This window comes from Babylonia areolata, chromosome 16 (genome assembly GCF_041734735.1).
Source record: "Babylonia areolata isolate BAREFJ2019XMU chromosome 16, ASM4173473v1, whole genome shotgun sequence".
In the NCBI taxonomy this organism is placed as follows: Eukaryota; Metazoa; Mollusca; class Gastropoda; order Neogastropoda; family Buccinidae; genus Babylonia; species Babylonia areolata.
Window position 1 is genome coordinate 14,236,741 of NC_134891.1, and position 27,830 is coordinate 14,264,570.

Below are 27,830 nucleotides of genomic sequence, written 5' to 3' on the forward strand. Positions count from 1 at the left end.
TTTGAATTCATAGCGTGAAATCAAACATTACCAGATTATAATGTATGTATGGTGTCATCTTGATAGTCCGCCATGTCAATAATCTGACGTGTCATCAGTCCATCGATCATTAATCCGAAGTGGCGATGGTCCGACGTAGCAATGATCCGACAGGGCAACAGACCGACGTGTCATCAGCCCGAAACACTTTTTTTACTTTTTGTCTGGCGTGGCGTTGGTGCGACATTCGATAGTCCGAAAATGTGCATTGCTCTGAATCACACAGTGCCTGGCACATATGCACCACCCTCTCTCTAATCGCTCTCTCTCTCTGTCTGTCTCCCCCCCATCTCTCTCGGCTTCTGTCTGTTTTTCTCACTCCATCTCCTCCGCTGCTCTGTTATGTGTCTGCCTGATTCTAATTGCCTACCTATATTCCTGTCTGCCTGATTCTATTTGCCTACCTACATTCCTGTCTGCCTGCTTGTAGACCTGCCTGTCTTCCCCCCACCCATCTCTCGCTCGCTCGTTTGCTCTTTCATTCTCTCTCTGTGCCTGTGTTTCTACAAGTGTGCTCAGTCTGTCTGCCTCCGTATGTGTGTGTGTGTATGTGTGTGTGTGTGTGTGTGTGAATGAATCAGAATCAGAATAAATTTTAATGTCAATTAAACCTTAACAAGTTTGTTAGGTTGATAAGACACGCCTGCACATTCACTAACACCACACACAAAAAAATAGTTTAACCCTCAAAGTGCTGGATATAATAAAACATACATACAGAAATCATGCTTAAAACAAAGGGATAGTTTGCCTCTGCTACCTGTGCTTGGATTTGGGGCATTTGTATGCTTATCAGTAAGAATAAATAGGTAAACCTATACATTTTTGGAAAGTAGAGTGAATGAAGAATCCGATAAAAGTAAGAAAAAGGTTGTACCTTGTATGTAGTTGGAGATATTCCACAGGATATAATCAACAAATTTTGCACACTTGTTTTCCAAAAAGGTCAACCACAATGTTTATAGGTATTTTCACATCTTTTAGAGAGTCAAAATCTCAAAATTGGCATTGAACTGTACAAAAAATGTTCTGGCTGCAGAATCATGATATGAATATAACTGAAACAATGAAATTATAAGAATTGTATTATTTGTTTGAGACACGCCCACTGACGCCACGCATGCGCACATCTACAATACTTTATGCAATCACAGGCAAAAACAAAAATAAATGTTCTTTCAGCTCATGTTGCTTTCAAAAGCAGCAAGAATGCTTTAAATCAAAATAATTTCCAGTTTTCTAGCTTGATTTGGTCAAGAAATCGCAATAGATCCATGCCCAACCCACTTTACCACCCCTCCCCACCCCCATCACCCACCCTCCAGTTTTTGTGGCTGGAGACACAAAACTGAATGAACAACAAGCAAGCCAGCATGCCCAAGTGTCAAAATAACAAAGCCGTTTTCACCAGAATCCCTGTCAGCAAACGAATCATCACTGGTGACAAGGTCACTCATTTCCTGAGCTTTGTCTACTTCAGTGTCACTCATTGTTTACAAAAAATACGAAGATCTGAACTTGTAAACTTGGTCAAAGTTTGTGCAACACAAGCAGGGAGGTAGTAACACCAGAACGAGGCAGTTTTACGAAGGCTGCTGAGTATAGCCCTACGATGTCGGACCTTATGTAAACAGAGCCACGATTGTGGCCCATCGCACTTTACAGGGAAAGCCATGACCGTGGCTCATCGCGCGCTCTCCGGGTTAACAATGAAATAAAAGATAGAACAAAAGATTGAAATACTTGTCCATGCTTTGGTGTTTTTGGCAGCATTTTTTGACAAAATTTCCAAACATGTCTTCCAGTATCAGCTAACTGGGTTTAATATTTGGAAGGTAGGCTAATTTGAATTCTGTGCATGAATTCTTGTCTAATTTCATTGTATAGTTCGCAGTCATCTCTTCTTCTTTCGTGGGCTGCAACTCCCACGTTCACTCGTATGTGTAAACGAGTGGGCTTTTACGTGTATGACCGTTTTTACCCCGCCATGTAGGCAACCATTTTCGGGGGTTATCTAAAAATTTGTTTTGAGTTGTTTGACATTGTAAAGATTTCTTTTTGGATGTTAAAATATATACCCTTTTCTACTGTGTGTGCGTGCGTGTGTGTGCATGCGTGCGCACGCGGGCGTGTGTGTGTGTGTGTGCATGTGTATGCGCGTGTCTTTGTCTCTATGCCTGTTTTCTTCTTTAAAGCTGGCATGTATCCTTCCGTAAGCCAGCGTATAGGTATACACAACCAGTTGTGTGCAATACATTGTGTATATGAATATAATATGAACTTTCATATTTATGCATGTGCATGCGTGCACGTGTATGTGTGTACGTGTGCGTGTGCGGTTTTGTTGTTGTTGTGTGTATGTGGTGTGTGTGTGTGTGCGTACATGCGTGAGTGTGTGTATGTGGTGTGTGTGTGTGTGTGTGTATGCACGCACGCATGTGCAGGTACATGTGAGAGTTTATATTAAAAATCATTTTTAGTGCAAATTATTTAGTGTATTTTCACCCATCTGAAAGTTTTCAGAAATAAAGAGGAGGTGGGAGGTCGAGAGAGAGACAGAGATACTAGATAGAGACAGACAGATACAGACACATGTAGATAGACTTGACATACAGACAGACATAGGGAGAGAGACACACAAACAGACAGACCCAGCAGACAAATAGACATCCGTTTATGTGTATCAGTGACTGTAACTCACTTCCTACTAATTACCTGCTATCAAGTAATGGCAGGCGAGAGCGTTGCCTACTGATTACCGCTATACACGTTCTGACCTTCAAAAATTTCCACACCTCACACAGCTGGGAATGGTCAATGTTGAATGGGCCTACTGTCTTGCCTTATTAGCATAGCAAAACATCAGACCACTGGTATTGGCCAATCATTGCTTGTCACTGAGATTTCAAGCTATTTTTATTCCAACCTGGACTGAGTGTTTGCACGTGTGACAATGGCCTCTCAGGCTAAAACATGTTATTCTCGAAAGAGACAAGAAATTCGTGCTTTCAACTTTTACAAGATCAAAGGGATGGCTTTGACTTGGAAGGGAATGGAGAAAGGAGAGTTATTTTAGTCCAACAGGAGGAGGGCAATGTGTCTTGGACAGTGGAACTGGTGTGGGTGACAGGGGAAGGGGGAGGGGCAGTTGATGTGGCAAGTGACAGGCAGTTGGAATGGAGAGGGTGGTTGGCGGTGAATATGCTAATGAAACACTGAAACAGATCAAGGAAGGGTTTGTTTGATTCGATGTTTCTTTTCCAACACTCCACCATACATGGGGCAAGACACACACAGACAAAAGTTACAAGGCATGACAGACCACGCCAACCCCCCCCCCCCCCCCCACCCCCACCCCCTCGAGTTGAAGTAAGTTAACTTGCAGTTTGTAGGTGCTCCCATTCATTCATCATTTACACTCGAATGGGATTCTAATAGTGAGATTTGTGGAAAACAATGCTTTTTTCATGAATAGTGCAGACTTCAACAAGACAAATTCTATACCACCCTCACATTTTACGTCATGAAAAAATATCATTTTTTACCTCCTGCTGTACAGAGTTATGAAACATTGTGCTTTCTTAATTCAATGCCTCAACAATTGTGTGTCCAAATTTCATTAGACTGTGTTTACTCGTTATTTTTTAAACAATTTTAAAAGGAACCTATACAAACGCCCAGTATACAGAGGAACGCACGCTTCCAAATCACCCAGTAGGGAGTGAGTTGAAACAATTACTGAAACAACAGTTTAAAAATAAACAAATGGCATTCGTGGAAATAAACGTCTAAAGGAGAAACAAACGTGTAATTTCACAAAAGTTCTGTCATCTCAATAACACAATGAACTTTCGGATCATTACCACGTCGCACCATTGCCACGTCGGACCATGTTACGTCGGACTAAGTGTTTCAGTACAGCGGCTTTCTGGACCAGTGCTACGTCATACCATTGCCACATCGGACTATCAGCACGTCGGACTGTCGATACGTCAGTCAAATGAAGGTTGGACTATTGACATGTTGGACTATCGGACTGTAGCCCGAATGAACAACATTTTATACTTTTGTTTTATCCTCCTATAATCAGACTGAAAATACACCTCATGAACAAGAAAGCATGTCAGTATTCACTCAATACAGTTATTTCCAGACCCGCGTGTGGTTGTTTATAATGGTTATGAATGTACATCAGATATGCTAGATCTTTTTTCCGTGTAAAATTATTGCTCACTGTTGTTCTCACTTTCGCATCGAAAATATACTGTTCAGTAATAGATTGGCGTCTCCTTGAATACACCACTGTTCAGTAAGTCTCTCAGCCACAGAAAAGAAATCATAGCCCCAGTGATAACGGCTTGGTGCTTTAGCGATTGCTGTTCCATATTTAGCCAGGCGGCTGGACGATACTCCCATCTTCGTTCAGTCGGCAACAAAATGACCAATTCCTGATCCATCAGCGGCCGAGTCCCAGAAGTTGTTGACGAAAATCTTTCTGTCGAGCCTGTTTGCGATTGTAATCTTTGGCAAGTAGCATATCAGCAATGGAGACCAGGGCACTGTTGAGAGAAAGAGAGTGCTGTCGCCTTGTTCTCATGACGTCTTCGCGGAGCGTTGGCACCACACTGTTCCTCTTTTGGGTCAGGAAGTCATTGCCGTTGTCGTTTCCTGGAAGACTGTCTACGAAGTTATCATTGCCACTTACCACCAAATCTTTTGTTGTGGCATCATCTGTGCGTCGTGCTGAAGTGCTGAAACCCCCATAGTCAGTCAGCACTGGTTTAGAAACGCGACGAATTAAACTAAACCGGTCCCCATTCAGCCAAAGAGCGTCGGCATCTTTGTCGGAAAATATGTCGATGCATAATCCATAGACATCTCTCCAAAGCGCCATGTTCTTACAGCCCTGTGAAGGTGGTAAGATATTTGGGTGCTCCTCATTGGAGTTTTCAGAAGCTTTGATGAGAGGGATGTTAGTGGTGAATGAGATGGAGAACAGCAATAACCACGTTAGGGCGCTGAAACAGATACACAATAATGGCTGTTTAATGGAAAAAACAGACAAATGTTTGATGGCTTCGAAATTGATGACTGATTATTCTGAAAAAAGTACCACTGAGTATATATGTGTGTATTCAGGAAAAACTCTGAAAAAACCCACTGAGTACATACATTATACATACATACACACACACACACACACACACACACACATATATATATATATATTAGAGAGAGACAGACAGACAGACATACATACAAAGAAGAAAAAAGAAAAAAACATCAAACTATCACTCCAAATTTTCAGAACAGTCACTTGTGGTGCCGTTGTCCTCGAACTGCTTATCTTAACTTGCAGACAGAAAAACAATTATGGAGCCCCGTTCAAAGTGCCGATGCGACAGTCTTTGTCGTCAGCACTCGTTCTAAAACATTTCATGGAGGAGACAATTCAGATTCTCACCCTTTTCACTGAGTTACGAGATCAGATCATGAGAGGATCAATGTAAAGTAAATATAGGCGTTCTGCACTCATTGAAATTATAGATAAATACAAATACATAATAAGTGACATTTTGAAAATGTAAAAACAATAATCATATATGAATGATATTATCAATAACAATAATGATAATCAAAATGATTGAATAAAATGAATAAATAAATAATATTAAGTACACAGGCACGTGGTGCCTGCTTGGGAGTGCTCATTTTCTTTGAAAATCTCGACTAAATTTTAAAATTTTTAGGTTTATAATTATTTCGCTCTGTTTCGTCGCGTTTATATCAATTTTAGTAACAAAAAAAGGACGTGCCGGTCAGTTCTACTTTCATTCCTCATTGATTCTCCAAAAGATACGTGCAGTTCGACGTTTTTTTCGAAGGTGTTAACGGCACCACACTTGTTCCTTCCTCAAGGGATGATTTGTTTACATGTTACCAGGGTCACGTTAATCCACTCTTACGCAGCTGTTATGACGCAAGTACGCCATGACGTACACGTTGTAATACCTATTCACCTTTGCCAGGTTTCGCTCAGAGCCGTGCCCCCTTTCCCAAAGAATTGCGATTGTCTATTTTTGAGTCACTTGTGAAAACAAAGTGAGTCTATGTTATAACCCGGTGTTCGGTTGTGTGTGTGTATGTGTGTGTGTGTGTGTTTTGTGTGTCCATGGTAAACTTTCAACACCAACAAGACCTCTACCATGTCTTCATTGATTGAAAAATTTCAGTCTGGCGATAGCTTTGTGCTCCATGAATTACATCAACGCCTATTTCAGATATAACGTTATGTACTGACCGTCGCCGATCCAATCTGAAAATAGCTCCGGACTGGTTCAGAAAAGTGGTTGTGGAGACAAGACTCGTTTCTTGTTCCCAATTAAAGGTAAAAACCAAAATTTCTGCAGAAAGAATAAGTGACTAACTGCACTCGAGGTATGTAAATAAAAGTCAGAATAAACGGACGAACATAAACAAAATTGATACGTTTTGCGACGCACTTGAGGACTGGTCGTTAGATAGAAGAACTGCCACTGGTTGCAACATTAGAAATGCTTGAAGGATGGAATGCATCTTGCGGAAAAAAAATGATATAACAACACCAACGCATAACGTCATATGTCCATCAACAGTCAACTCACGAAAAGCAAAACAACAAGACTCAATCCAGCGGGGATGCATGCTGCTTCGAATGAAGATCTAACAGATCGTACTCGCTGAGAATTGCCCATTTCTTTTTTCATCAGGCTATCAACAAGCATGATAACACGAACACTTAAAACTTTTCTGCTCTCAGACTTTTAAAATCAGGGTGAAGCGTCCGATATCAAATTGCTTACGGTGCGAGGACTGGACTGATGGCAGCTGAGAGAGACAGCTGTGGGTGAGATGCTTTAGTAAACACTTTGCAATCGACAGAGACAATCACATGAAAGTGAAGGTGAAAGACACAGAAAGAAAGAATTGGATTCCTGTGACAAAAGAACAACTAGTCCATAAGTGAAAAAAACAAACTGAGTAAGTAATGGAGACATCCACCCGACATTTCTGGCCAAACGCCTCCTGCAAGGCCATAGTACAAAGCAGTAAAGGGTGGACGGCGAAGTAGTATGGGATAAACATGGGTGGTGAGAAGGTGACGTCGGTGCTCTCTCCTCTGATATCAAAAATATAGTGAAGTATGTGGGTGGCCCAGTCTAAGGTGCCACTTAAAGTGCCCAGACTTCTGTGGTGGGGGTGGGAGGTGGGGGTGATTGGTAAAATTAAACTTTATTCATTTTCATTGTGAAATACTTTATATCATGCATACAAATTCTTGGGCTAAAAGAGCATGGAAAAACATTAATTTACACCATAGAACGAAAGGTTGTAAACCGACGATATTGAACATTCGTCAATTAAGCTCTAATATTTGTTTCGATTCGTTCGTATTGCAACATTCGAAAAGTACCTGCCACTGAGTTGGTCTAGTAGTACTGTGTAGGCCATGAACTTGCTTTCACTTTTCGACACTTGATAATTGAAAATGGCAAACAACCCAAGAAATCTGGACAATGTCTCAAACATTGTACTAAACTAACCATCTGACGAACGTGATATTCTGCATAAAATTGTCTGCAAAGTGGACACTGAACAGTAACTGGAAACTGCAACATAACGAGAAATTTGATGATCGTTCTGCAACCCTTTGCAGAACATGTTCGTTCAATCTATGACACGTTGTACCAATGTTGGCAACTTATTCATGAAGTGAATGGTATGTCCTCTGTTGACGACACGCGGAAATTTTGATACTTAATACTTCTCATATACCAAGTAACTGTATTTGCCACGCTTTCTGCAGCAACGCGTTATTTTACTTTCTCAGTCCACACGCTTTTGCTTCTCGTAGTCACACCTAAGACTCATTGCAGAAGGGGGATTGCTTTGTTTGAGTTTCGACACTTGACATGTAGAAAGGTGATCCGTCACCTTTCTTTTTTTCCCTTTTTTTTTCTCCCAGGCTTATTTTCATACATCATATTTAATACAGAACACTTTTTAACGATTTTTTCTTTTTTTTTCTCCTCATGATTCCTTTACCGGATAAAGCGCGAAGCACAAGTGAGTGGGGGGAGGGGGGTGGGGGTGGATGATATAATTAAAACATTTAAATCGAAAGAAATTGGTTGCATCATGAAATGATTGAGAGGCATCTGTGAAATATACTGACTGACAGAAAGAAAGGGAAAGAGGTTTTCGTAGAATTTTACACCTGTGAGCAATTTATAAAAGAAAACAACTAGATAAAAGTAAAGAAAATAAACAACTGAGTAAGATAAAATAGTAGGACATCCACCACCATTACTGGCACCAACGGCACCTCCGCGCCCACAGCCAATAGTACTTACAAGCAGTAAAAGTGGTGGTCTTCGTCGTCGTCGTCGTAGTAGTTGTTGGCTATAATAGTCATGGAAGTGGTAGTAGTAGTGGTAGTCGTGGTGCTCTCTCTCTCTCTCTCCCTCATTCATAATATATATATTATGAAAGTATGTTGATGCATTCACCCATGTCATAAGGATGACATTAAAGTGCCAAAGCGTTTCTGTGTGTGTGGGGGTGGGGTGTGGGGGTGTATTTCGAGTCACGGAATACTGAATGCTTTATTCCACCCTATGTCATTGATAGCAATGATAACAAACACTTAATTATAATCATGCATACATAATCATCTCTTGGGCACAAAGAGAAGCATACTGGATAACAATTTTACAGTTTAATTTTACACCAAGAACACGAACAAGGTTGCGATAACAAGAACGATGATTGCAACATTCAGTCAATTAAGCTCTCAATGAAGTCAGTTCTCGATCTGTAGTGTATTGCACATGTCCAGGAGTAACAGTGACACTGAAGCCACTGGTTATTGTTAGGTTCTAGTATCTACTGTGTCAGGTCCCAGAAACAATTTGCTTTCCAACAACAATTTCTGACGACACTTGTGTGATAACGTCTGCAAACAATGTCGGCCAACCTCTGATGACACGTGTGTGACAATGTCTGCAAACATCTGTCTGCAAACAATGTCGGCCAACCTCTGACGACACTTCTGTGATAATGTCTGCAAACATCTGTCTGCAAACAATGTCGGTCAACCTCTGATGACACGTGTGTGACAATGTCGGCCAACCTCTATTCACGTGAATTTGTATGATACTGTATGTCAACCTCTGATGACACATGTATGCTACTGTCGGGCCAACCTGTTTCGTGATACTTGATACTGTCTTCCAGTAGGTTTACCCTCAAGCTACAGCTAGGGTTATTTGCCCACGCTTTCTCGCAGTCCCACACGCTTTCTTACTTTCTCGCAGTCCCACACGCTTTCTTGCTTTCTCGTAGTCCCACACGCTAAGCTCATTGTCAGGAAGCTTGAGGAGATGTGGTTGGGGTGGGTTTTGAGGCGTGTGCTCGTACACCTTTTCGCAATGTTTGAGAAAGCGTGATCAGTCACCTTTGTCTTTATATAAAAAAAAACCCAACTTTGTCATCGAAGTTTGTTTCTAAACTTTGCATAACACAAACCATTGAGAGAAAAATGAGAAAGACAAAAACGGTTATGATAGTGATGATGACGTTAGTGAAGCCGTCAACTGTGATGACATTGAAACTGACAGTTAAAATGAGTTGTTGTTTTTTATCGCATGGGAAAAATAACTCGAATGTACCAACATCAATTAATCAAATCCAACATTGGAATTACACCAAACAATATTATGGGATTGCGAGAACGCATGTGTTAACAATCAATCTTGCATGTCACAATCCTTTTTATTATTATTATTATTATTATTGTCATTTTATATTATATTGTAGTGTAGTGTATTGAATTGCACTATATTGTATTGTATTGTATTGTATTACTCTTTGTGCAACAGATTTTTCTGTGTGAAATTCGGGCTGCTCTCCCCGGAGAAAACGTATCCCTATAATGCAGCACCAACCTCCCCCACCCATCCCACCCCTATATTTCTGCCTGCAGCTATATTTGTTTTCCTGTCAAAGTGGAATTTTAGATAGAAGATTCCCATGACAAAACCCTTTTGTTGCCGTGGGTTCTTTTATATGTGCAAGCTACACATTGGAGCTTGATTTATCATCTGATACAATTGACTTGCGTCCAGACCACTACTCATGATCTAGTGGAGAGGGAGAAAATACTGGCCACTGCGTCCAGACCATCACTCATGATCCAGTGGAGAGGGATACTGGCCACTGCGTCCAGACCACTCATCTAGTGGAGAGGGAGAAAATACTGGCCACTGCGTCCAGACCATCACTCATGATCCAGTGGAGAGGGAGAAAATACTGGCCACTGTGGGATTCCATCCCGTGCGCGCATATTATCTCCCTTCCTTCGCGGACGTGTTACCACCAGGCATCACTCCCCCCCTCTTAGATTTGTAAGAAAATCTTTGCTAGATCTGTGGGGCTGTATCAAAGCTTTTTTCTCTACGTAGTCTATATGCATTTCACAGATCATCACAGGCTGAACTGCGTCCCGTCTTTTGGTGAAAGTGACACTCACTCAGACTCGAAGCGAAAGCGAGAACTCCGTTCGACTGGGTTTTTCCTTGTGATATTTGGTCATTGAATCTTGTGGCTGTGCTTGCCCACTATTGTTCTTTTCTCCTGAACTTAAAGCAAAAACGAGATTCTTGGGTGCCTATCAACCACGACCTTGTTGCGGCATATATTGTCGTCCTTCTGCAAGATATATACACGCAATAAAATCTATTAGTATTTGTCACACACACCGCGCTGGACACACGAATAGCACATTCCTATTCATCCATGCAACCCCATCACTGCACGTTCGCACAATACACACACACGCACACAGACAAACACACACACACAGACACACACGCACGCTCACACACACACAAAGAGCAAAAACGTCACATGCTAATGTGCATGCATGTACTCTTTGAACGTAAGGCCTTAAAGCCCTTTCTACCTAGAATTTCGGGAAAAGAAACAAAAACATTCAAGGTTTTGATAATTTTGTGCTGCCGTTGAAAAATTCTTAAAGTTTAATTGCTTTGAAGTCCAGCTGGACATTTGATTCAATTAAGTTTACAGTTAACTTTGTTCCAGGTTTTTCGTCTAAAATCACAAAATGTGGATGGATGTTAAACTGAAGAAAACACACACACACACACACGCGCGCGCGCGCGCGCTTGCTTCAAGTTTTAATTATCCTTTCACTCTTACTGGAGTATGGAGGATTACTGCAAAATAATCTTTTAATGCCCAGAACAAACATTTCCAAATACACAACAATGTCACATAAAAGTTGAGAAAACACAAATGTATTTTAACTCCAAAAGTATTGCTAGGCAACATTTGCAAATCTAATCATCTTACTTACATCTAAAATGACTTTTTTTGCCTCCTCTGAGCATATTACAAAAATTAAAAACCGATTTTGGAGACAAATATTTTTATGAACGTATCAGTTTTGTTCATAATTGGGACATTCCATTATAAAATGAAACTCATCACCAATCAGACATGTTACAAACCTTACAAAGCCGTAACTCTCGTGGTATGCCTTTGTGTCTCCCTGTTTCTATTTCCAGCTTTTGATTACTACTTCGAAATCTGAAGAAGCTGATAACGTAATTATCAGGCATTTGACATATATATTTTCTCTACCAAATTCACTTTTGAAATTTCGATAAAACAAACATTTACTACTTTCCTCTAGAACATGTCTCCACAGATTTTGAAAACTATCTCTCAAAGCAATGTTGACATTCTTGCAGAAAGATTCCCTCTCCAAGAATAATTGAGCATCCCAAACACAGTCATACCCTGCTTCTATTAAAATTTGTCTGATACAACTCATCCATTTTGAAGAATAAATACCATTTCGATATAAGTCAAGTAATATCAAATATATTTTCCCAGAATATTTTTCTGTGTTTGGTATCACTGAGCTGGTCCAAAATCGAACTAATCTCATTTTCACTAACACACTAATTGGATCAATACCAGTTTCTCCATAAACAATTTTGGTCATAGTATTTCTGTTCAGTTTGAACAAGCGTTTCAAAAATTTCAATTCTAATTTTTCAAGTATATCTACATTTTCATAACCCCATATTTCTGCACCATGCAACAAAATAGGAACAATCATAGACTGGTACATGTCCAGAATGATATGTAAAGGTAAATCTTGATTTCTGGCTGACTGAAGTAACGAAAACATAGCTTTTTGGCCCTGTTCATAAATCATTTTTTTTAGCTTTGAAAAAGTTCCGTTTCTACTAAATTCGATGCCAAGATATTTAAAAGAATCGACAACATCCAAACATACATCATCAAACTTAAAAACAGGCTTCAGCTTGTTTGTAGAATTAAATATCATCACTTTAGTTTTCTTTACATTGACCACTAGTTTCCATTTTAAACAATATTTGTGAAAAACATTGAGGGACTGTTCTTTCGTCTCTGAAAGTAAAATTATGTCATCTGCATACAACAGTACAAATAATCGCATGTAATTACCTATCTCTGAAATGTTAACATTCAATAAAAGATCAACAGATGGACTCTTATGCTCAGTCAAACACACACACACACAGAGTGCAGTGGGAGTTTATCTCATATCAAAACTTACCTGGAATCACCACATCGAGTATATAATACACAAAACGAGAAAAAAAGTCTAAATTTTCTCAAAGTTGTTAAAACAACACTGGGGACAGGATGTTAAAGCGCTTAAATTTTTGTCAGTCGCTCTTGTACATGCAAAACTAACAAGTGCTCAGGAGGCGTTCTTCAGTTCTCCGCAATACCTACTTACAAAGTTAAAAGTACAGATTGAAAGCTTAAAAACTCGCTCCAGGAGTCCTATCACACACATTGTCACAACCCGTAAGGGGTTGCCCATGAACCCCCACCCCTTCCCAGACTAGCTAACGTCCCGACAACACAAACACAGAGCCACAGAAGAGTTCAGCTCGTTGCTTTACTGAGGTGATGCAAAAATACATAAATACACGCCACAAAACAAGGCATTACAAACCGCCCCCCCCAAAATATAATAACCTCTGTCTAACCACCGCACAATTTAATTATGCCATTCACAGTCAACTGCAGCGCCAGTGCTGCTCAACCCCGCCGCCAGAGTTCAAACTCGCGCTGACAGCTGAAAACGGACACTTGTAGCTTGATGGCTGACGCTGGTCGGCAAGAGGGACAGTGGGAAGGTGGAAAAGGGTACGATGGAAGTATGGAGCGGGAGTGGGAACGGGAGTGAGGAAGTTTCCAGGCTTGTGTTCTGGGGACCCGTCGAAGGCAGCGGCACGGGAGGGAAGGAAACACCGGAAAACCTGTAACACCCCATTGGCTCTGTAGACTGTTGTGTGGTTTTTTAACCAGTTGTAAAAGAGTACACCCCCCCCCCCCCCTTTTATCTTCCTTAAGCAATATACATTGCGCTAAACAAGGCAATGACAATATTCAAGTTTCAATGATACTAGTTCTGAATAATTGAAACAGCACCAGTCAGGCTATATCACATTTCCATCCCTACAACAATGTTTGGGAATATCGACAGACTGTAATTAGATAATTCCCGTTATAAAGAAAACAAATTTGAAACAATCTGAGCTGAATATTATTATGGCAAAATTGTTACACCTAAACACAACAAATTTACTAATTCCCCCCAATATTTGGAAGTAAAAGAATACTGGATTTAAAAGACATCCACTAAAAAACATCACACTAACCTTACAAGCAACCTAAACCTCACTTGATATCAAGTCACATCACTAAATGTTACGACAAACACAGATTCCCTCACCTGTCACCAGGCACGTCACTGGCCCAGAGTGAAACAGACTAATACAGAAGAAGGGGTGACAAAGGGAAACGCCCCCACTACTTCACCGACGGCGCCCTACAGCACGCACGCTGGAACGGCGACCGGTCTCTCTGCAAAGCTTGGCCTCAACAGCCCAGAGAATTCTTTCCTAACCTGATAAATTCCTGAACTCGCTCAGATTTAAAAAAACGTTCAGGAGAAGAGACATGCCACACGTGCAAAAGCATAAAGGAGAGAGGGAGATGAAGGAGAGGGATGGAAAGAGGGGGAAAAGGGGGAGAGAGAGGAGGAGAAGGGAGAGAGAGAGGGTGAAAGAAGGGAGAGAGAGTGGGGATAGAAGGGAGAGAGAAAGGGGGAAAAGGGAAGGGGAAAAAAATGCAGACAGGCATGCACGGAGATCGCCAACGAGCCGTGACAATACCCCCCTTCTTAAATTCAAACCACATGGTTTGAACCTTGACCACATGTCGCGGCGAGTACACACAAAAATGTTCAACCAACCCCAGTGACAGATTTTCCCCGAATTTCCCCATTTCTAAAAATAGTTCGCCTGAGGCCAGAAACACACCCACACATGTCAACAGAAAGGAACTTGTCTCAACGTGTACCCAGCACAATTCCATCAATCAGGTCATACAAAAAAAGTCGTATAAACTCGACGGCAACACTCATTGCTTCCCACACTTTCTAACAATTGAATATACCCACATATTAGTACAAACCAAGCCAACGATTTAATAACAATATGGACTGTCAGACTGTGATCGTCTCTGATCTCAAGCATCCTATGGAGAATCCCCATTTCCAGTTTCAGAGAGCCGACTAAGAAAGTCAGCGCCGACGTTCTCCTTCCCTGGAATTGCCTGTACTGTATACGCAAAAGGTTGCAACTGAAGGGCCCATCTTGTCAGACGACCACTGATGGTTCGGGCTCTTTCCAGGTACTGGAGAGGAGCGTGGTCCATCTGAACGACGAATTCCCGTCCGTACAAGTACTGCTCAAACTTGTGCACACCCCAAACCAAAACCAAGCATTCTTTTTCAATGGTAGGATAGTTGCGTTCTGCTGGATTTAATTTCTTGCTCGCACAAGCGACTGGTTGCGCGCCAAGTCCCTGGTCCTGAAGTAGCATCGCCCCGACACCTACATCGGATGCGTCTGTCCGAAGGATGAAAAGTTTGGTGAGGTCTGGCAGGCAGCACACAGGACGATTGCAGAGAATCTTCTTTAGCTGGCAGAATGCTGTCTCACACCTTTCATCCCAAGAGATCTTACTGGGTTCTCTGTTCCTCGTCTTGTCAGTGAGCAGCAAAGCTATTTCTGCGAACTGTGGTACGAACCGGCGATAACAGCCTACCAGACCCAGGAATCCACGAAGCTGCCTTTTGGTGACAGGACGAGGAGCGTCCTGGATCTTCTGCATTTTAGCGTCCTCTGGCCAGATTTTACCCCGGCCGACCCGATGGCCTAAATAATCCAGTTCTTGGAGTCCCAGGAAACACTTGGACAGTCGAGCAGACAGAGCACATTCCCGCAGTCTTCCTAAGACAGTACATAAGAGTCGGAGATGAGACCTTTCATCAACGGAAGAAACCAGAATGTCGTCCATAAAGTTGTCTACCTCAGGGAGTCCCAGAGGAAGGAGCAACTTGCGCATCATCCGGCTGAAAATGGCTCCGGCGGTCTTCAGCCCAAATGGCATAACCCGCCATTGGAAATGACCTTGGGGAGTCGTAAACGCCGTCTTAGGACGATCAACCTCAGCCACCGGAATCTGCCAGTAGCCTTTTGACAAATCGAGCTTCGAGAATACCCGTTTATCTGCTAGTTTTGCGAACAGTGCGTCAATGTCTGGCATGGGCTCGGCGTCAAATACTGTTAACTTGTTGATGCGGCGAAAGTCAACACAAAACCGAACCTTGCCGTCTTTCTTTTTAACCAGGACGATAGGGGACGAGTATGGTGAACAAGAGGGTTCGATCACACCCATCTTTAGCATGGACTGCACCTCCTCCTGAATGGTTTCCCTCTGAGAGTAAGGAAGTGGGTACTGTCGAGTCCGCACTGGCATGTCAGAGATGAGCTCAATGGTGCAAGTCTCCAGGTGAGTGCAGGATGGTAAATCAGTTAGCACATCTTTGAAGTCCTTCGCCATGTCCAATATTGCAGCTTTTAAAGCTGGATTGTCTGGATCGACTACCACGTCTCCTGGGCCCTCAGATGACTCCAGTGGAAGAAGAGGAATGTCCTGACTCACAGTCCGTGTCCCCTCCCAGCACTCCTCTATGTCATCAATCACTGCCAGGGCAACAGATGCTTCAGGCGTCCGTTCCACAAACTGTTTCAAAAGGTTGGCATGATATAATTTTTCTTTGTTTCCAACCTGGACACAGTAGTCCGCCAACCCGACCCGTCGTAAGATGGTGTAAGGACCCTGCCACTCCAATTCTAGTTTATTTTGTTTGCTGGGACGAAGCAGCAACACTTTGCTGCCCTCTGCAAGGTCTCTGGGCTTCGGTTTGACGTCAAAGAACTTGTACTTGCTGGAAGCTCTTGATAAGTTTTGCTGGGCAATGGCACAAGAGTCAGCGATTTTGTTGCGCAGGTTCACTACGTACTCGGCGGCAGTCTGGATTTCAGACTTTTCTGGGTGAAGCCAGAGTTCATGGAGAATCTGCATCGGCCCACTGACGGTCCTCCCGTACAGCAGCTCGAAGGGAGAATACCCAGTGCTTTCCTGAGAGACCTCCCGGTAAGCAAACAAAAGCGCCGGGAGCCAGCGATCCCATATTCGCGGTTCCTCTTGGGCCAGACGACGCAGCATGGTCTTCAGCGTCCCGTTGAAGCGCTCCACCAGACCGTTGCACTGGGCATGGTATGGTGTTGTGAGGCCCCGCACAGCCAGCAAGCGATACACCTCCTGCATGGTGTTAGAGGTGAACTGGGTTCCTCTGTCAGTGAGCACTTCCGAAGGAACTCCAGTGCGTGACCACATGTTGAACAGGGCTTCAGCTACTGTCTCAGTTGTAATTGTCCTGAGAGGAACGGCTTCGGGATATCTTGTGGCGTAGTCCACCATCGTCAACACATACCTGTTGCCATTTTCTGATGGAGGAGATATAGGACCAATGGTGTCAACAGCGACCCGGTCAAAGGGTTCCGAGATCAAAGGCATCTTCACAAGAGGGACTTTGGGAACTCTTCCTTTAGCGACTGTCTTCTGGCACCTCTCGCATGACTGGACATAACCCCTGATGTCAGCACACATGCCGGGCCAATAAAAATGGGGAAAAACTCTGTCCCGGGTACGTTGCATGCCGAGATGCCCAGACATGGGGGCGTCATGACCTAGACTCAACACGGAAGTTCGCAGAGTCTTAGGAACGCAAACTTGTGACTTCTCCACAGTGGTTTTTGAAACAGCGGACAAGCACACCCTGCTTACGGCGATAGGTTACCTCTCCAGACCCCGTTCTTTGAACTGTTTTCCTGTCGGCACTTTCTCTAGCCTTCCGCAAGTCTGAGTCTTGGCCCTGCTGCTTTATGAGTTCCTCGACTTACGTGCATCTTTATACTGTTGGTGGGAAGGGAAAGAACAGGCTGGGAACTCCTCTTGGCCTGGGCTCTGGTCCCCACAGCTCCTACGATCTTGGGGTCAGCGTAGACGGGAACGTCCACTGACGTGCCATCAGAATTCCATGCTGTGTTCCCGATGAGGACGTCCTCAACTGGTGCGTCCATCACGGCCACACGGAGCCTGCCACAAACGAATGGCGACTCCAGATCCACAAGAGCTATCGGCAGCACAGATGAACTGGACTCTGCTAAGACGACTCGGACAGTAGACCCCGTGAACGACCTGGGAGGAACCAAGTGACGGGCCACGACGATCATGTGAGCCCTGGTGTCACGCAGACCTCGGACAGTCTCTCCATTGATTACGACCTCACAACGTGGAGTGTACAATTGTGAAGCGCAAGGGTCACAGAGAGTAGGGAGTGGTCGAGGATGTTCTTTCATTAAAGACCTGTGACTGGCCACCAAGGACACTCGTTTGGTCTGCTTACACTCCCGGGCGAAGTGTCCTACCTTGCCACACTTGAAACAGGTCGGGTTGTGGGTTCCCCGAGCACCTGGCTCCCCAGTGCCACTTCGCTTGGAGAAAGCCTCATTGGTAACCACCTGTCTGGGAACGATGTCCAGTTTCCGTTCCATCCTCTTGGAGGACTTGAACTCTGCTTCCGCTGAGCGCCCCACCTTCCTTGCGCAGGCTACCTTCGTTGCGATACAAGCTACATCTTCTACCCTACGTGGTTCTTCCCTACGTACTTCTGTAACCAGTTCTGGAGTCAGGATCGAAAAGAACTGTTCTTGGAGGAAGAGATCCTTGATGTCCTCCACTTGATTTTCGTCCCGTCCACTTGCAGTGCACCAACGAGATAGGCACGTCTTAAGGCGATCAAGGAACTGCTCAAAAGTTTCCTCGGCCTGCTTCCGCATGGAACGAAACTTCTTCCTGTATGAGTCAGCATCCAACAGGAAGACGCGCAACAGTGCGGCCTTCAGCGAATCGTAATCCCTAATTTCAGTTTCAGAGAGTCGTAGACAGGCATCTCTAGCTCTGCCCTGAAGCAAGGTAACTAGACGGGCTGCCCAAGACTCGCGTTTCCATCTGTTAAGGAGAGCTACCCTCTCAAAATGGCTTAAGAACGAGTCCAGGTCGTCCTTCCCGTCGAAGGGTGTGAGGGTGAGCTGCTGTACCGACTTGGCCTCTATCTCTTCTTGCTTAAGCTCGAGCTTCCTCTCAAACCTCTGCCTCTCCTCTTCCAACTGTCTCTCTGAACAACCTGTCCTCCCTTGCACGTCTAGCCTCCTCCCTATCTTCTTGGATACGCCTTTCCTCTGATTCGCCTAGCCTCTTTTTCTTCTCTGATGCGTCTAGCCTCCTCCCTATCTTCTTGGATACGCCTTTCCTCTGATTCGTCTAGCCTCCTCTTTCTCTTCTCTGATGCATCTAGCCTCCTCTTTCTCTTCTTCTCTGATGTGTCTCGCCTCCTCTTTCTCTTCTTTGATAGCATCTATCACGAACCAAGCCAAAGCCTCACCAGATAGTCCTAGATCAGAGCCCAAGGTCCGGAACTTAAAATAAGGGTCTTGAGCGGAAGCAGTCTCTGACTTGGCCTCACCTTACCTGCTGAACCGGGCGAGCCATGAAGCTGTTTGCCTAACTGCTCTTTGACCCAACCAGACAATTCTGTTTTCTCAAGGGTCCCTGGAGAATGGCTCATATCACCCCGTTTGGGTGCTGGTGTCTTATGCTCTGGTGTGGCAGCGTTAGCGGCTTGCCTCCGTGTCAACATAGTGCCACGTTTCTTCAAGGGATACAGTCTGAATACACTTCCGCCACACGACAGTGACTACTCTTCCTATGTAAAATAGTCTGCGGACACCACAACCTTCAGCAGCAACAAGTGAGTTACAAACACCCAGTCTATCTTGTCCAAACACAATCTTTACGGCACCCACAACCAAATATGAAGTGTTTTCAACGAACCAAATGATGGGACAAACAAAACAAAGACACCCTCCCCACCTTACCTTCCTAACTAACCTATCAGTTACCCCGCATCTCCACCATTGGCATCTCCACCATTGTCACAACCCGTAAGGGGTTGCCCATGAACCCCCACCCCTTCCCAGACTAGCTAACGTCCCGACAACACAAACACAGAGCCACAGAAGAGTTCAGCTCGTTGCTTTACTGAGGTGATGCAAAAATACATAAATAAATACACGCCACAAAACAAGGCATTACAAACCGCCCCCCCCCAAAATATAATAACCTCTGTCTAACCACCGCACAATTTAATTATGCCATTCACAGTCAACTGCAGCGCCAGTAGCTTGATGGCTGACGCTGGTCGGCAAGAGGGACAGTGGGAAGGTGGAAAAGGGTACGATGGAAGTATGGAGCGGGAGTGGGAACGGGAGTGAGGAAGTTTCCAGGCTTGTGCTCTGGGGACCCGTCGAAGGCAGCGGCACGGGAGGGAAGGAAACACCGGAAAACCTGTAACACCCCACTGGCTCTGTAGACTGTTGTTTGGTTGTTTTTTAACCAGTTGTAAAAGAGTACCCCCCACCCCCACCCCCCACCCCACTTTTTTATCTTCCTTAAGCAATATACATTGCGCTAAACAAGGCAATGACAATATTCAAGTTTCAATGATACCAGTTCTGAATAATTGAAACAGCACCAGTCAGGCTATATCACATTTCCATCCCTACAACAATGTTTGGGAATATCGACAGACTGTAATTAGATAATTCCCGTTATAAAGAAAACAAATTTGAAACAATCTGAGCTGAATATTATTATGGCAAAATTGTTACACCTAAACACAACAAATTTACTAATTCCCCCCAATATTTGGAAGTAAAAGAATACTGGATTTAAAAGACATCCACTAAAAAACATCACACTAACCTTACAAGCAACCTAAACCTCACTTGATATCAAGTCACATCACTAAATGTTACGACAAACACAGATTCCCTCACCTGTCACCAGGCACGTCACTGGCCCAGAGTGAAACAGACTAATACAGAAGAAGGGGTGACAAAGGGAAACGCCCCCACTACTTCACCGACGGCGCCCTACAGCACGCACGCTGGAACGGCGACCCGTCTCTCTGCAAAGCTTGGCCTCAACAGCCCAGAGAAATCTTTCTTTCCTAACCTGATAAATTCCTGAACTCGCTCAGATTTAAAAAAAAAAACGTTCAGGAGAAGAGACATGCCACACGTGCAAAAGCATAAAGGAGAGAGGGAGATGAAGGAGAGGGATGGAAAGAGGGGGAAAAGGGAGAGAGAGGAGGAGAAGGGAGAGAGAGAGGGTGGGGAAAGAAGGGAGAGAGAAAGGGGGAAAAGGGAAGGGAAAAAAAATGCAGACAGGCATGCACGCAGATCGCCAACGAGCCGTGACACACATGAATCTTAAGGACGTATGGAAAAGTACGTATCTTACCCCTTGATGAACACAGAAAATTATATGCCACAAAATTTGTCTTAAGAAGCTCAGTCTGTGACTCTTTCTCCAAAAATGAAGTACACATAAAATCAGAAAAGATTTTGCGAAAAGGGCCAGAACAATCCAGTCCTTGAAGTCTATCAATACGTTTACTGAAGATATTCTCATCAATCCAGTACCTAAAGTCTATCAATACGTTTACTGAAGATATTCTCACAGATTCAGAAGCTGATGTAAACATATTGCTGTTAACTAAACCGTCATTCTCAACCATACCATCATGGGAATTGAGAAAACCAAACTTTGATATGGACTACACAAATCTGCAACAACAACGACAACAACAACAAAACAAACAAACAAGAAAAACAACAACTATAAATCAAAGGCATCCAAGCAACTTTCATTTGGGTGTCTTCATACTGTAGGATTTTCTTTTTCAAATGAGAGGGCAGATCGGGCTGCCAGAAAGGCAGCGTGAAAAAGTGAAGGCTCAATCCTCGGTATCCCGTAAAATCTACAATAGTGTTATAGGTATATAGAAAAAGTATCAAGTGATCGACAAAAACACTGGCTAAAAGATTTAGACTGCCAATATTACTGTCACCGTATGAAGCCAGTTTTAGCAAGCAGCCCAAGGCTTTCTACAAAACATATATGGGCCTATTTGTCCTTCGTAGATGTTTTGAATAATTATATTTATTATTGTGAGATCCAACCAACCCATGTTGAAGACTGGCATAGCCAATATATAATCAATGTGACAGTTCCATGTGTTATCATGATTTAACTGTTTGTCAGTGTTATGTGGGGCAGTTGAGAGCACAGCGAAAAGAACCACTGAGAAAAAACGAAACAGACAACTAAAACGAACAAACAAACAAACAAAAAACACACACGACATTGAATTGTGTTATTTCTTGTGTATTGAACTGTGTTACATTTATTTGCGATTGAACAGACGATTGGAAACTGATTCGTTCTGTTTTTGTAACAAATATGTTTGGTGTGTACGTTCAATTAGCTTCTATAATTAGATTAATTGAATATCAGTTGTTGTATATGATATTACTATGTATTTCAACATTTGTGCCTGTATATGATACATATTATTTGTGACAGAACAGAAGGCAGTGGAAGAGAGTACTGACGGTGTGTGCTTGCCCCTAGCTATGAGGAACCACGTGATAGGAAAGTACTGTGCGCTGCAGCTGACGATGAACCACTGATACTGTAGCTGATGATGAATAAAATGTTAACTCCAAATGTGTGTGTGTGTGTGTGTGTGTGACAGAGAGAGAATATGCGAGCGCGCGTATTTTTGCGTTCTTTCTTTTCATTTTCAAATGAATAACGCAGAAGAACGCTTGAAGTCGAAATACTGTATTGTTGTAGCCATGTGTGCTCTGGCTCCAAAACACAAACGTTACGACACATGCATGTATCAGACATTTCGCAATCGACCAACTGATTTTATTAACTCGCACATTCACGCCATTCAAAATTCTAACTGAAGCCCACACTAAATAAATGTTCCAATCATTTATAAAACAAATGAATATATGAAAAAAGTTTCTGCTGAATTATGCCTGTTGTGCTTACACACACTTCAAAGCACTTAGAAGCTTATTTGGTTTTAATCTGATCCTTATAGTCAGCAGATGTCGACGTTGAGGGTTACGTCATTCTGTATTTTCGTCACATACAATGATACGTTCTTTGTATGTGATTGCTGTTGATGAATCACAAACCCACTGTCATTAAAGTGTGCGGATGAAAATAGATCAGGCATTTAAATGACACAAAGCAGATTTTCATTGTTGACACATAACGACATCATGCCACAAACCCGATAATGATGCAAATTAGCCAATTTGTAAATAGCGCTCTCACACACACTCTTGTTTGATATCAATACACGAAAGCACTGCACTATTAGTATTATTGACAAGCGCGACCAAATCAAAGCGGATGACGCAAAATCGCTGCTGTAATCGCACTGCGTCAGACTTGAAAACTGATGAAAGTTGCACATTTTCAAAGCCAAATTTCGCAGTTTTACAGAAACCTTCATCGTGTATTCTTTCTTATCTGTGACACTGATCGGTCACGGCACAGTGGTGAGATCTACTTATCAAAGATATGGTTTTACGTATCCCGCTTTCAGTGGGGGAATTTCAAATGTGGAATACAGGGCCGAATTTGCTGTGTTGATGTTTGGCTTTTTCGCTGCAACGGGATAACTTGTTTAAGTCCATTAACTAGCTGCACCCCATAATAGTCAAGCCATGCTAGCTAATTGAATTGAGCATTTATACTTATTGTTTCATCGCTCAGGTTGCCAATATTTTTATATAAAAGCCACTAATTCTATCATCTTGTTAATTAATATCCGTCGGGGAAAATGAATGACAAAAGAGTGTCCAAGCTTTCGGAAATGTTGTTTTAACTCAAGGCCACCGACTCTCCAGGCCCAAACAGCCGTGACATGAAATCGCAACCATTGACTACATGGTGGAAAGCGCGAAAATATGAATAAGTCGTATTTCGGCTTCCAAAAAGATAAACCAAATGCAACTGTGACACTAAAACAGGGCTCGAAACAAACCAGTCTGACTTTGATAAAACGTGTTCCATAAATAAAACGTGTCAGCGCGGAAGCGATAGCTGTACTCCCATTATTTCCCCCTCTCAGGCGAAAGTGAAGTTTTGTCTGAAATACTTCGTTACGTGGGCCTGTTTGGAGCAGTCAGCAATATGTCGCCGACCACGTTCTGACACCTGCCCTTGCATCTTCTCCCTCAACTCTGTCAAGTGTGGGTGTCTGTCTGTCGGGAACTGTTCATCAGATTCCTTCAGGTCTGTCACTGTGTCTCAAAGCGGTCTCTGCAACTAGTTTTCCTGTCCACTCTGTAATGTTGTCAGTCTATCGTGTTGTTTTCTGTCTTCCCCTCCGTCTCCCTCCCTGAGAAGTTCCTTGGTAGCAGACATCAAGGACTGATCCACGACCTGACATTTCCCTCTGAATTCTGTCTGGAGAAAATGTCAGGCGGCCTAACTCCATATGGACAGAGAGAATATAACCTTGATGGTCTGGTGTTCATCAACCATCCTCTTCTGGAGATCGATCATGATTTTGCAATTGTGGAATTATCAAAATTTTGTCTGCTGATTTATCATTGCACTATCGGTTGTTACTTTTATCGTATTGTATTTGTATTTCTCTTGTCACAACAGATTTTTCTGTGTGGAAGTCGGGCTGCTCTCCCCAGGGAGAGTGCGTCGTTGCACTGAGAGAGCGCCACCCATTTTTGTATTGTTCTATGCCTGCACTTGTTTGTTTTCCTGTCGAAGTGTATTTTTCTGCATAATTTTGCCAGGGACAACCCTTTTGTTGCCGTGGATTCTTTCACATGTGGTAAGCGCGCGCTGCATACAGGATCTCGGTTTATCATCTCACCCGAATAACTTGCGTCCAGACCACCACTCAAGGTCTAGTGGAGGGGGAGAAAATATTGACAACTGTGGGATTCGAACCAGTGCGCTCAGATTCTCTGGTTCCTAGGCGGACGCGATATCACTGGGCCAACACTCCACTATCAACTGTTTCTTCAGTTCACGAGGGCAAGTAGAAATTTCGGGGAACAAGTAGATTTTTTTTTTAATCTACTTGTATCCAGGAGCACTAAGACTTATTTGAGATGTTTTTCCCGGCACTAAATGCAAACACACACAAAGAGTAATAGTACTCTGTGGACAGTAATTCAATCTGTATCTGTTGGTGTACTGCTTCTTTATATCATTTGAATAATGTTTTTTACATGCTTGCGGTGTTATGTTTTTGAAATGGGGTGGGTTCGTGCACGAGCATGTGTGTACATATATGCGTGCGTGAAGTGCAAATCTGTGCTTCATTATTATGCTATTCTTGCATGTTAAGTATCTATTTTCCCCTTTTTCAGATCTACTTTCTTACTTTTTATATATTTTTATGGCTTTGTGTAAAAAAACAAATAAACCAACAACAAAAAACAGTTGCCACTCAATTTACCATATTATTTAAATCCATATCCCCCCGCCCCCCAAATCACCCCCCCCCCCCCCAAAAAAAAACAACAACAACAACAACAACAACCAACAACAAACAAAAAACATTGAGACTGACAGATTTATTGATATTGAGGTGGACGAACATAATTAAGCTGTATTTTTTGATAAATACACAAACACATGTTCGATTTATCGGATTAAGGGGGAAGGAGATACGAAAGAAATAAAAAGAAAGAAAAAGACTAGTGGAAGAAATAAAAGTAAATATTGAAAGCAGTAAAGGACAAAAAAAGTGTGAAACTAAAACAGTTTTAGAAACTTGGAGCAACGATGGGGGAGGATTGCCATGTGTTCTGTTTTAAAAAAAGAAAAAAAAAGAAAAAAAAAAGAAAAAAAAAGAACCTGAACAACAACAACAACAACAAAAAAGGTATGGGAGTAGGTTTGAACCCAGTCCACTGAAGTCACAAGCGAAATGACTTTCAACAGGGCAAAAGAACGCGCCGAATGTGAAGTCCAAAATTGATATTTAGACTTACGTGTTCAGAGCGGCAATTTGATTACTCTATGCTCCGACATAGTACGGATTCAATGAATTTTTTTAAAATCTATTTTCTATAATCTTTTTTTTTTAATCAAAGTAAAACCACATCATTAAACTCCCTTACCACTCAGTTCGTTACATTTATAAAATATATGCCACAGTCTAAGACGGCCTTGGACGTGTACGTGAATGTGCGAGTATACCAATATGTGTGCGAATTCATTCTGTCGTTTTGTTTTGTATTATTTGGATATTTTCATGTGCAGCGCAAATAGCTCAAAATTATTTTAGAGCATGCTTGCTCTTATCTTTTTATTTTATTTTTTTTTTTTTTAATCATCACCATTATCATAGTAGACAGACCAACCACAAGAACGAAAGGAAGGAAAGAACCATTGCGCACGTCCAGGTTCGATACACAAACTTTAGTTTTCAACTTCGAGATTTTATGTCAGTGCCATCGTAGTCTACCCTGTGTGGAATCAACAGCTCCATCGTTTCGAATTTCAGATTTATTACAATTAATTTTTTTTTTTTTAAACCGCAGTAATTCCAGGTTTGCCTCAAACCTACACGATATCGAGACCGGTCAGAATAACAAACTGAGCTGACAGACAAACAGGCAGAAAAAGCGAGTCCCGTAGCCAACATCCTTCACTCATAAAGGGGGCATGGAAATACCCTTTTCAAATGGGACAGATCTGAAAGAAGAGAGACAGAAATCCTTTCCGGTGCTGGGCTGCCCGACCAGTTTTGATGAAAACAAATTGCAAAGCCAAACCAGCCTTTGCCGACTCCTACACGCAACGACAAAGACGCCGGTCGAAGCTCCCAGCTCAAGATCTGGTTTCGTCTCGTTTTGAAATCTAGGCTGAGAAAGAAGTTTACGGGGTAGCCGGGAGTGCTGAAAGAAGTTAATCACATGACAGGATTTAGGTAATCTGTTACTACAAAAAACGGAGCTCAGAAAACGCCCCTCAGCATGCAAACCAGATTGAAGGAAGGCCGATAGTTGCTGGTTGTTAAAAAGGAACAGTGCGTCATGAGGAAGGAATCGAAAGGACCTGGAAAATTTCGTTTTCAGACCACATCATCATGGTTTGTTTATTTTCATTTCGTGATACCAGAGGATTTAAGATGAAAAAAAAAAATGAAAAAAAAACCGAAAAAATAGAGTGGCGGTTGAGAAGGGTTGAGAAGGGAATAAGGATTGATGAACAGGGGAATCGGACGAACTGATGAAAGGTGAAACTTTTTATTTTTTATTTTTATTTTTTAAAGTAGGATTTTCCCAGCTTGGAATTAAACGTTATATTGTGAACATTTACGGTATCATTTCAGTTCTCTCTAGTACTAACATGTCATTCACACACACACACACACACACACACAACACACACACACACACACACACACACACACGTACACACACACCCGAGAGAGAGAGAGAGAGACGTACACATGACCCGCTCTCAATCAAGCAGTGTCTGGATTCATTCATTATTTTCTGCCAACGGTTCAAGATCTCTGCCAACATTCAGGGAAAGTGAATCATACCAAACTGAGAGAAGGGAGAGGATGCGGTTAAGAAAAGTTTGAGCATACACAACCCGTCTATTTATTCATCTATGGATTATTTTGATTATTTATTCGATTTTTAATTTCTCCCTGTCTCTCTGTCTCTTATATAGGCTCTCACGGGGGGCCTTCGCTGGAGTCGGACGTGCGTGGGTTGTGTTCGTCTTGTTGAAGGAATCACCATGCTTTGAAAGCTGCTGTCGAACTTTTTTTTCCCCCTCAAACAGATTGATTGTGGGTATGTGCATAGTTTGGTGATATTCGATCGCTTTTTAATTTTATTGATCGGCTGATTAGTATCCAGTTAATTGGTAATAATATTGAAGAAAATTTTGTTTCGCTGTAGTTCAAACACAGTTCACTCAACTCCTGTGAATCGCTTGAACGTTTCGTGAAGAACGCACGTGCGATACGTTCGAGATAATGCATGTACACGCTGAGTCATCCAGCACAGACGCTGGGTATGTGTGAACGTAAATTAGGTCACTGAAATCCGTGATTGTGCTGCATTGTCCACACCGCTGTGTATTTGTGAACATTTCTTATAGAATAGAATATGTCTAACTGTACAGTGGCTTTGATTTATAACGCGGCGACAAACATCATAGGCGCTTGCAAAAATGTCACAACAGGAACCACAACCTAATTTGATGTGGATTTTTTGTTTGTTTGTTTGTTTGTTTTTGTGTGTGTTTTTTAATAGACTGGC

At 42.6% G+C, this 27,830-nt stretch overlaps 1 protein-coding gene across 1 annotated transcript in view; it reads right to left on the reverse strand.

Moving 5' to 3' along the window:
- Nucleotides 1-4,245: 4,245 nt before the first annotated feature.
- The window catches only part of LOC143290890 (uncharacterized), a 47,787-nt gene continuing 24,202 nt past the window's right edge, over nt 4,246-27,830 (reverse strand). Inside the window, exon 2 of the mRNA XM_076600444.1 lies at nt 4,246-5,057. Within this exon, the coding sequence (XP_076456559.1) occupies nt 4,496-5,057 (562 nt within the window). The 3' untranslated portion in view covers nt 4,246-4,495. The remainder of the gene's footprint in view (nt 5,058-27,830) is intronic.